The following is an 11,641-nucleotide window of genomic DNA, read 5'->3' as shown; positions in this document are numbered from 1 at the left end:
TTTTTATTATTTTATTGTATTTTATTTTATTTCATTTCATTTCATTTTTGTTGTACTTATTTTACTTATTTATTTCAATTTCATGTCCTCTTCATGTTACTTGACATTCTTTTAGTTATTTATTTTATTTTTCTTTTATTGATTTTGTTTCATTTTACTTTTACTTGACTTATTATTTTATGTATTTATTTTAATTTAATTTTGTTTCATTTTACTTTTCTTTGACGTATTTTGTTTCTTGATTTAAATTTAATTTCATTTATTTTCATTTTCATTTTACTTTGTTATTTTGTTTATTTGTTTATCTTAATTTTATTTTATTTCATTTTCAGTTTACTTGACTTATTATTTTATTCCTTGATTTATTTCAATTTTATTTTATTTCGTTTTATTTTACTTCACTTATTTCATTGACCTTCATTTTATTTTATTTCATTTTCATTTTACTTACTTATTTATTCATCTTAATTTCAATTTATTTCATTTTCCTTTACCTATAATTTCATTTATTTATTTATCTTCATTTCCTTTCATTTGACTTTATTTTGCTTTGTTATTTTATTTATTTTTATCTGGGTCTTTTTTTTAATCTTCCTTTATTTTACTTTATGGTTTTCTTTGTTTTTTTAATTCCTCTTCTTTTAATTTGATCTCACTTTATTTTGTTACTTGATTTGATTTTTATCTTTTATTTTATTGTATTTTTATTATTTTTCTATACCCCTCCTTTCATCATTTTTATAAAATAAGTGGCGAACGTATCTAATGTTCCTTCTGCCTTTTATTTTCCCCACAATGTACCCTTTGAGGTGGGTTGGGCTGAGAGAGAGGGACTGGCCCAAAGTCACCTAATTCGCTTTCGTGTCTAAGGTGGGACTAGAACTTACCATCTCCTGGTAACTGGCCCAAAGTGACCTAGCTGGCTTTCCTGCCTAAAGCGGGACTAGAACTAACCGTCCCCTGGTGATTGACCCAAAGTCACCTAGCCGACTTTCTTGCCTAAAGCGGGACTAGAACTCACCGTCTCCTGGTGATTGACCCAAAGTCACCCAGCTGGCTTTCCTGCCTAAAGCGGGACTAGAACTCACCATCTCCTGGTGATTGACCCAAAGTCACCTAGCCGACTTTCCTGCCTAAAGCGGGACTAGAACTCACCATCTCCTGGTGATTGACCCAAAGTCACCCAGCTGGCTTTCATGCTCAAGGCAGCAGTAGAACTCACCGTCTCCCACTTTCTAGCCTGGTTCCTTCACCACGGCACCAAACTAGCTCTGAAATCCAAACTCTTGTGCTTCCTCGATCTTCCCCAATTTTGGTGTGTGACTTCACCGCATCTTAAAGAGGACACGTTTTGCGTCATTCAACTCGATTCGTCCCCAGCCACAACGACTGCGCGGTCTTGTTCCCGTGTTTGTCCACACAGGCTATTTACGAGCGGCTGTTTTGTTGGATCGTGAACCGCATCAACGCCACCATCGAGGTCAAGAACTACGACCCGCGAATCCACGGCAAAAATACGGTCATCGGTGTCTTGGACATTTACGGCTTTGAGATTTTCGGCAGCAACAGGTAGAAGACCCCAGGAGAATTCTCTGGATCAGGAACCCTCGCTTAACGACCACCATTGGGCTTGGAATTTTGGGCCGTCAGTTGTTGTTAAATGGGCCATCGCTGGCCAACTGGCCAATTTTATGACTGTGTTGTGATCCTATAGCGAGTTGCCACGGTCGTTAAGTGAATTATGTGGTTGTTAAGCAAACCGCTTGGTTGTTAAGTGAATCCTTATTAAGCTCACAAGGAGAAACCCCTCTTCCAACAAGCAGGCTGGAATTGCAGGAAAATTCCAATCCCCTTTTATTATTTACAGACCTGAGTCAATCTCCAAGGCAAACAAAACACAGTTCACAGAAACTCGATTCCACAACACAAACAATTGCCTTCGGCAACCAGCACTTCCCACACCTTCCCTTTTATAATTCAGCCAAGGTGTGGCTTCCTAATGCCTTCTCCTTTGCCTTTGGAGCCAACCCATTGCATTCCTCTGTCCTACTCGCTTCTCTTGCCGGCGTTTTCGTGCATCTTGGATTTGTCCCAGCTGTTCCTCATCACTGTCCAACTCAGACTCCCAGCACAGCTGTGTCTCAGCCTGAGCGCGAGTAGAGGGGCCAGGCTTCTCATCTGACTGTAAGTCTTGGGCTCCTCAGAGCCTTCTTCCTCCTCTGATGTCACTCCAGACCCCTCCTCCTCCTCCTCTGATTCCTCAGACTCAGATGCCGGGTCCACTGGCTGGCGAGGAATCACAACACTGACAAACTAAGTCAGTGGGGACGCCAGATTCGTTTAACAGCCGTCTTACTAGGTTAACAATTGCAGCGATTCACTTAACAACCGTGGCAAGAAAAGATCGTAAAACCGGTGAAACTCAACTATCTTGCTTAGCGACAGAAATTTGAGGTTGTAAGTTGAGTACCTATAGCGTCGTAACGTTGAGAATATGTCTTATCTTCACTTTCTTTGAGGGTGTCGTAATTTGGAACGGGGGTTCAGCGAACGGTCATGACACGAGGATTTCCTACGGATGGATGGGTACTTGGGTGATTTTTGTTGGAGAGTGGTCCTGATCTTCTCGGTCTCTTCTTCCAGCTTTGAGCAGTTCTGCATCAACTACTGCAACGAGAAGCTGCAGCAGCTGTTCATCGAACTGATCCTCCAGCAGGAACAGCAGGAATACCAGCGCGAGGGGATTGAATGGCAGCACGTGAGTCTCTTAAAACCTTCCTCAGTTGGCGTCCCGGTGGGAAAGAAGGGGGCAGGCGCCGTATGTGCGCATGCACAAATGTGAGCGTGTGCACACAAACAGGCCGTGAGCATGCACACCACGCAAATGGGGCGGCGAGCATGCGCCTGAGGCTCTCGGCGACGCCAATGCCTGTATGATGCTGGTGGCGACAAGGACACCAGGCTCGTGGTGATGTTGCCGCTGTTGTGAGGCTTGCGCTGCTGCCTGTCTGCCGTTCGCGTCACTGCTGACGGTCACGCTACTCACGCCGCCCAGTGGCCAAGAGGCCATGGCCCGGGAGTGAGCCACAGCCAGTAGGTTGGAGACCCCTGCCTTAAACATTGATGCGGCCCGCCAAAAACTGTCCAAAGTTGTTTCCGATCTGAACTTAATTTTTTTTCCATATAACAGGAGAAGGAAGGAGAACGATTGCAGTTGAAACTGCAGCATTACAGTTAGTCCTCGACTTCAGACCACAAATTGGGACTGGAATTTCCGTCACTAAGTGATCCGGTCGTTCCCAGTTTTATGATCCTAAGTCCCTTTTGATCAGCATTGTTACATCTTTGAACCATCATTAAACGAATGGTTGTAAGTCAAGGACTGGCCAGAAGTCCTTTTTTTCACCGCTGTCGTAATTTGGAATGGTCATTAAATGAAAGGTTGTAAGTCAAGGACCACCTGTACCTGGGTTTTCAAATCTCACACTCTCTAGAGCGGTCTTTCTCAACCTGTACAACTTTTAAGAAGTGTGGACCTCAGCTCCAGAATTCCCCAGCCAGCATGTTTGGCTGTGGAATTCTGGGAGTTGTAGTCCACACACTTTAAAGCAGCCAAGTTTGAAAAAAATCTGCTTTACCTTCCCTTGCCAAGCAGCACCTCTGCCTTCTTTTGACAGATTGAATATTTCGACAATCAAATCATCGTCGATCTGGTAGAAGAGCCGCACAAGGGTATTATTGCGATACTGGACGAAGCTTGCTTGACCGTGGGGAAAATCACCGATGCCCTTTTCTTGGAGAGCATGGATGCCAGGCTTGGCAAACACCCCCATTATACCAGCAGGAAGGTAAGAGGATCGTAGGAGTAATACCCCGTAACGAAGATAATCCGAGAATCCTTTCCGCCGGCACCAGATATGAGGAACAAAATTTGGCGATCACGGGGGGACGCTTTTCTTTTTCATTTTTCCTGAATAATCTGGGTGACACTGTAGCAAGGTGGGAAATTCTAAAATTTAAAGAAAGCAACAATGTGGTTCAAAACCAGGGCATACATAGGGAGAGAAGGGAGTGGGCTATTGACGACAGACAGTCCTCGAGTTACGACAACATGGGCCAGAATCTCTCTTACTAAGCAAGGCGGTTTTTAAGTGAGTCGCCCGACTCACATTTTGATTCAGTGAATCGCTGCTGTTGTTAAGTGAGTCACACTGTCGTTAAGTGAAACCAGCTTCCTCAATTGACTGCTTGTCAGAAGCCGGTTCGGAAGGTTGCAAATGGCGATCATGTGACCTCGAGATGTTGCAACCATCATAAATACATGCCGGTAACTAAGTGCCCAAATTTGATCACATGTTCGCGGGGAATGCTGCAATGGTCGTAAGTGCGAGGACTAGTCATAAGTCATGTTTTTTTCAGTGCCATTTTAACTTTGAACAGTCAGTAAACAAATGGTCGTACGTTGACCACACGTTATTATAAAGCTTTCAGAAAGCTGTCCTTTAGATTTATTTAGCTTTAGCTTTAGACAAAAATTCACTGTTGTCCTTTCTTTTACCGTACAAATGGTTTTGCCAAATGCAGTTTTTCACATCCATGGGAAAAATATAGAAATGAAGATTGCGCTTTAAAAATAAACAATATATACCTTTCAATTTCTTAATATTTTTATTAGAATACGTGGATTTATAAAGTTCTTCATGGTTTTGCTCTTGAATTTCCCTTTAAAAAGCAAAATGATAAACATAAACAATTACAGGTAACCAGTGGTGGGATTCAGCTGGTTCCCACCGGTTCGGGAGAACCGGTAGCTAAATTTACCTGAATTCGGAGAACCGGCTGGCTTCTGGAAGTCCAGTCTAGGCCTCGGAGGCCTCCCAGACCTTAGAACGAGCCACCGGAAGTGCATGGATACCACTTCCGGAAGTCCGTTCTAAGCATTGGAGGCCTGGAGGAGGCCTCCCAGGCCTAGAACGGCCCACAGGAAGTGCGTGGATGCCACTTTCGGAAGTGTGTTCTAGGCACCATGCTGGCTCAGGAATTATGGGAGTTGAAGTCCACGAGTCATAAAAGAGCCAAGGTTGCCTACCCCTGATTTAGGCCTACAGTTGGATTTGGAATTTTGGTCATACCTTTGCGGTGTTCATTCAGTGGCTGATCACATGACCTGACTCGACTTTACGATCATTTNATTTATGGCTTCATCACTTGAGAACAAATGGGGCAAGGGAAAGGGTACATCCACCGCACAACTCGACCTTGAACGATTCCGGCTTGTGTGTTCCCACAGCTCAATTCCGCCGACAAATCCATGGAGTACGGACGGGATTTCCGGATCAAGCATTACGCAGGAGACGTTACGTGAGTGTGTTCACCTTAATCGTTCCCCCTTACTTCCCCTTGCTCTCGATGAAGAAGCATGCTAGGTGTTGGGGAATTCTGGGAGTTGAAGTCCACCTCTCTTAAAGCATGGTGGCTGGGGAATTCTGGGAATTGATCCATCCATGCTGGCTGGGGAATTCTGGGAGTTGAAGTCCACCCCTCTTAAACCATGGTGGCTGGGGAATTCTGGGAGTTCATCCATCCATGCTGGCTGGGGGATTTTGGGAGTGGAAGGTCCCCTCTTAAAGCATGCTGGCGGGGGAATTCTGGGAGCTGAATTCTTCCCCTTTTAAAGCATGCTGGCTGGGGAATTCTGGGAGTTGAAGTCCACCCCTTTTAAAGGGATCCATTTGGCAAAACATTCCCTTTTGCAAAAAGGCGTCCTTTGACTGATTTGAGCCCGAGGATCACGCTGCACAAGATGGCAGTTACCTTCCACCTCGGATCTACCCCGCTCACTGCATGTCTGAATCTCGCTTTCAGGTATTCCGTGGAAGGATTTCTGGATAAGAACAAGGATTTCTTGTTCCAGGATTTCAAGCGACTGCTGTTCAACAGGTAGGTCGGACTGAGGCCATGTGGGAGAGCTCTGGATTTCAAAAAAAACCCCAAACTGATTTGAAGTAGACAATTTGACCACCGACCTCAGGGGACCGAGAGTCCTCGATTTACGACCGCAATAGAGCCCCAACATTTCCGTCGCTAAGCGAGACAGCCGTTCCGTGAGTTTTGCCCCATTTGATGACGTTCCTCGCCCTCTCACTCTGCAGTTCTTCCGTTAGCCAGAAGGCGGTTCTGTCAATCTGGCTTCCCCCGTTAACTTGGTTTGTCGGAAGTTCCACAAAAGGGTTCAGTAAGTCATGCGGTCGTTAAGCGAATCTGGCTTTCCCCCGTCGGTTTGGCTCGTCAGGAGGTCGCAAAACGGGATATAGAACGACCCCCGGGGGACACTGTGACCGTCCTAAAGGGGAGTCCGTCGCCGAGCGGGTGGATTTTGATCCCGTGACCATTGGGGAATAGATAATAGATTCTATTATTGTGTAAAGGTCTCCTGCTTGAGCAGGGGGTTGGACTAGATGGCCTCCGAGGTCCCGTCCAACCCTGTTACTCTATGATTGCGTAAGGGTCTCCTGCTTGAGCAGGGGGTTGGACTAGATGACCTCCGAGGTCCCGTCCAACCCTGTTACTCGATGATTGCGTAAGGGTCTCCTGCTTGAGCAGGGGGTTGGATTAGATGACCTCCGAGGTCCCTCCCGACCCTGTTATTCTATGATTGTGTAAGGATCTCCTGCTTCAGCAGGGGGTTGGACTAGATGACCTTCAAGGTCCCTTCCAACTGTCATTCTATGATTCCGTAAGAGTCTCCTGCTTGAACAGGGGGTTGGACTACATGACCTCCGAGGTCCCTTCCAACCCTGTTACTCTATGATTGTGTAAGTGTCTCCTGCTTGAGCAGGGGGTTGGACTACATGGCCTCCGAGGTCCCATTCTGTTAGGGTCTGTTGCAATGGCGATTGTAATTCTGAAAAGCGGTCCTAAGGCGTTTTTTTTAAGGGCCGTCGTAACTTCGAACCGTCACTAAATGAACTTTTGTAAGCTGAGGATTGCCAGCATTAGTCTGTTTTTTGTTTTAATGGCCTTCCCGGATCTTGGCGTCCAGTCAGTTCAGGGAATTGCAGGCCTCCGAAGGCGTCGGACTTCCACTCCCATCATGCTGAGCCAGCACCTGGGACCCCCCCCGACGGGAAGAGGCCCCCCACTGCCCCTCAGACGCGACTTCAAACTCTCCGCGGTCGTCGGTGGCAAATAACCCCCCAACTTTTCCACCGTCGTCCTTTCCTCCTGGCCGCCATCTTGACTTTTTTGACCCCTTCTGGGGCGTGTCTTTTCCCAGCATGGACCCCGTCCTTCAGGAGATGTGGCCGGAGGGCAAGCAGAGCATCATGGAAGTCACCAAGCGCCCCCTGACGGCGGCCACCCTTTTCAAGAACTCCATCGTGGCCTTGGTGGACAATCTAGCTTCCAAGGTACGTCCCAGGCCTTCCTTCTCGTCTACTGTTCCTCAGCCTTGGCAACCTGAAGATGGGCGGACTTCAACTCTCAGAATTCCCTAGCCCTGGGAACGGGGCTCCCGAAACAGAGACTGAGGTCACTGGAGGACCTCGATAGAGATAGTAGAGTTGAAGTCAGTGGACAGTGGAGTTGAAGTCCACCCAACTTCAAGTAGCCAAGCGTGAGGAGCATCGTTCTGCTTCCTGTTCTCCGGGACGTCCACCAACCTTCTTGATCTTGAAGATGGGTGGACTTCAATTCCCAGAATTCCCCAGTCCTCCGAATACGGAACCCAAAAGGAGACTGAGGCAAACAGGCCATGGGAGGACTTCAGTAGACGCCTTCCCATGTATCTCATGTCCTCCTTCTATGACCATGTTCCTCAACCTTGCCAATCTATAGACAGGTGGACTTCAGTTCCCATAATTCCCCAATCCTGTGAACTGTGGTCTGAAAGAGGGAGACTGGGGCTAACAAGCCTCAATAGACACCTCCCCAAGTATCTCAGATCCTCCTGCTACGTTCCTCAACCTTGGCAACTTTAAGATGGTAGATTTTCAACTCCCAGAATTCCCGGTTCTGGAAATGGGGCTCCAAAATGTGAGACTGGCGAACGGGGGACCCATGGGGGGGAGTTCAGTAGACACCTTCCCAAGTCTCTCAGATCCTGCTTCTAGATTCCTCAACCTTGGCCATGTTAAAATGGTGGACTTCAACTCCCAGAATTCCCCTGTCCTGTGAACGGAATTCTGAAAGTGGGACACTGGGGCTAACAAGCCTCAGTAGACACCTTCCCAAGTATCTCAGGTCCTCCTTCTATGTCCCTCAACCTTGGCAATTTTAAAATGGTGGACTTCAACTCCCAGAATTCCCCAGTCCTACGAAAGGAGCTCTGAAAGAGGGAGACTGGGCCTAACAAGCCTCAGTAGCAGTGGTTGGATTCAGCCAGTTCCCACCAGTTCGGCAGAACCAGTAGATAAATGTTGCTGATTTCGGAGAACCGGCTTAATGCACAGTGCTTCCGGAAGTCCAGTCTAGGCCTCGGAGGTCTGGAGGAGGCCTTCCAGGCCTAGAACGGCCTCCCGGAAGTGTGGGGATGCCACTTCCAGAAGTCTGTTCTAGGCTTTCGGAGGCCTGGAGGAGGCCTTCCAGGCTTAGAATGGCCTGCTGGAAGTGTGTGGATGCCACTTCCAGTAGTCTGTTCTAGGCCTCAAAGGCCTGGAGGAGGCCTCCCAGGCCTAGAACAGCCCACCGGAATTGCGTGGATGCCACTTCCAGAAGTCTGTTCTAGGGTTTGGAGGTCTGGAGGCCTCCCAGGCCTAGAATGGCCTGCCGGAAGTGCATGGATGCCATTTCCAGAAGTCTGTTCTAGGCCTTGGAGGTCTGGAGGAGGCCTCTCAGGCCTAGAATGGCCTGCTGGAAGTGTGTGGATGCCACTTCCAGAACTCTGTTCTAGGCCTCGGAGGCCTCCCAGGCCTAGAACAGCCCGCCGGAAGTGCGTGGATGCTACTTCCGGAAGTCCGTTCTAGGCCTCGGAGGCCCAGGCCTGCATCCAATAAGAGAACCGGTTGTTCAGGTATTTGAATCCCACCACTGCTTCCCAAGTATCTCAGAGCCCCCTTCTATGTTCCTCAACCATGGGGGACTTCAACTCCCAGAATTCCCCAGCCTTCTGAATTGTGCTTTTGAAGAGGGAGAGAGGGACAAGCCAGCATCTGGGGCTCCTTTCCGGTTGGAGAAGGAGGAACTCCGGATGGGGAGGGAGTTGCGACTGTCGCCCGTCTATTTTCAGCTTCGCTGGCAGCTAAAATGAGAGGGCCTGCCAGAGGGCGGCTTGTGCATGACTGGTGTGCTATAAATAAGCCACACTGAGATGCAGATTACGGTTAGTTTTAAAGGTTTATTACGCAACGCCCCCACAAATACAAAGCAAGAGCTGAAGCATTTAAGGAGCCTAAATCTTGCAAAAGTCGATATATCGGAGTCAGACGTCAGCTGAAATCCTCTCCAGTATAGGTGCCACAAACACACTCCTTCTGGCTGTTCGCCAGTTTTTACAGGTAGTCCTTGATTTACAGCCACAATTGAGCCCCCAAATTTCCATTGCTAAGTGAGGCAGCTGCTAAGTGAGTTTCACCCCATTTTACAACCTTTGAGGCAATTGTCGTTAAGTGGATCACTGAGGTTGGGAAATGAGTAACGCGGGGGTGAAACGAATCCAGCTCCGGCATTGCTTGTCAGAAGGTCGCAAAAAGGGGATCGTGTGACCACTGGGACACGGCGACCGTCGTAAACACACCCTGGATCATGTGATCATGAGAACGCGACAATAGTCGTAAGTCTGAGGACCGGTCGTCAGTCACATTTTTCAAGGCCATGATAAACTTGAACAATCCCTAAATGAATACGGTTGTTAAGTCGAGGACCGCCTCTAGCACTAACATCTCATTTATGAACACACAGATATATCGGTGGTCCTCGGCTTACGACCGTTCACAGTGACCGTTTCAGTGACCGGTTTAATTCGGTTTTAAGGGGGGGATTGTATATATGCTTTGGTTTTAAATATGTTGTGTGCCGCCCTGAGTCCCGCCGGGAGAAGGGCGGCATATAAATTAAATTAAATTAAATTAAATTAAATTAAATTAAATTAAATTAAATTAAATTAAATTAAATTAAATTAAATTAAATTAAATTAAATTAAATTAAGTGACAACGGCACTGGAAAAAGTGACTTAGGACCGTTTTTCACACTTAACGACCATTTCATCATCGTCAAAATTCAGACGCTGGGCAACTGACTCGTATTTATGATGGTGGCGGTGTCCCCGCGGTCCCCTACTGATCGGAAAGTCAATGGGGAAGACAGATTTACCTCACAACAGTATGACTCACAACGGCAGGGCAACCGCCACTTAACAAATGTCTTGCTTAGCAATGGAGGTTTGGGGTCGTAAGACGAGGGCTACCGTCCTATTGCACTTAGCAAGACCTGCCCGGTTTCAAATCTGGCGTCGGTTTGAGTGTCGCCCGAGGAAACTTGATCTTATTTCCAACCTGAAATGCAATTTCAGCCGACGGGGCAAACTGGAGTCATGAGATGGGTCCTCTCCTAACTCCACACATGCTCCTTTCTCCGCAGGAGCCCTACTACGTCCGTTGCATCAAGCCCAACGATCACAAGTCCCCGTTGCTGTTTGACGAGGAGCGTTGCCGTCACCAAGTGTCGTATCTGGGCTTGCTGGAGAACGTGCGGGTCCGAAGGGCCGGCTTTGCCTACCGGCAACCGTACCACCGTTTCTTGCTCCGGTAGGTTTACGGCAAAGTCTTGGCACGCTTCCGGAAGGAACAAAAGACCCGGTGCTCTCTTAGGCAGCGTCCAGTGCCCTCGGGGTCTTCGGCCCTTCGCTCAGCAGGGGGAGGAAGGTGCCAGATACAGCCAGGAAATCTGGTGGGCATCGTAATTCCCCCTCATCATAATCACGTCATCTTTAACCACACTCTCTTCTAGCACGGATGACATTACCTAGTTGGGTCATGAGATGTCGGCAGGAAAACAAGCAAGCTCACAGAGCACCAAAGACCCATAGTCGTCGTCATCCTCCTTATCTTCCTCCTCCTCCTCCTCCTCCTCCTCTCCACACACCCCTCCCTTCTAACACTGATGATGTTCCCCAGTTGGGTCATGAAACATCTGCAAGGAAACCACCCAGCTCAGAGACCACCAAGGACCCCACAATCATTTTTCCTCCTCCCCCCTCCTCCTCCTCCTTCCCTTGAACCCCACTCTCTTGTACTACTGATGTTGTTACCTAGTTGGGTCATCAAACATCTGCATGAAAACAAGCAAGCTCAGAGGGCACTAAAGACCCACAATCGTTCTCCTCCTCCTCCTCCTCTTCCTCCTCTTCTTCCTCCTCCTTCTTTTTCTTCTTCCTCCTTCTCCTCCTCCTGCTCATCATCCTCCTCCTCCTGTCTGCAAACCCCACTGCATTCTAGCATGGATAATGTTCCCTAGTTGGGTCATGAAACGTCTGTAAGAAAACTACCGAGAGCACCAAGGACCTCATAGATCTTCTTCTTCTTCTTCTTCTTCTTCTTCTTCTTCTTCTTCTTCTTCTTCTTCTTCTTCTTCTTCTTCTTCTTCTTCTTCTTCTTCTTCTTCTTCTTCTTCTTCTTCTTCTTCTTCTTCTTCTTCTTCTTCTTC

At 47.7% G+C, this 11,641-nt stretch overlaps 1 protein-coding gene across 1 annotated transcript in view; it reads left to right on the top strand.

Moving 5' to 3' along the window:
- The window catches only part of LOC107299943 (unconventional myosin-Ig-like), a gene marked incomplete at both ends in the record, with an annotated part of 23,973 nt that overhangs the window by 9,631 nt on the left and 2,701 nt on the right, over positions 1-11,641 (top strand). Inside the window, 7 exons of the mRNA XM_015829287.1 lie at positions 1,424-1,569; positions 2,644-2,758; positions 3,678-3,848; positions 5,291-5,361; positions 5,866-5,940; positions 7,277-7,409; positions 10,577-10,743. Coding sequence (XP_015684773.1) covers positions 1,424-1,569; positions 2,644-2,758; positions 3,678-3,848; positions 5,291-5,361; positions 5,866-5,940; positions 7,277-7,409; positions 10,577-10,743 — 878 coding nt within the window. The remainder of the gene's footprint in view (positions 1-1,423; positions 1,570-2,643; positions 2,759-3,677; positions 3,849-5,290; positions 5,362-5,865; positions 5,941-7,276; positions 7,410-10,576; positions 10,744-11,641) is intronic.

The sequence above is a fragment of the Protobothrops mucrosquamatus genome, unplaced genomic scaffold (assembly GCF_001527695.2).
Source record: "Protobothrops mucrosquamatus isolate PMUCROS unplaced genomic scaffold, P.Mucros_1.0 scaffold5748, whole genome shotgun sequence".
NCBI classification, from domain to species: Eukaryota; Metazoa; Chordata; class Lepidosauria; order Squamata; family Viperidae; genus Protobothrops; species Protobothrops mucrosquamatus.
Note: the sequence above shows the minus strand (reverse complement) of the source record. Positions and strands in the feature narration are given on the sequence as shown.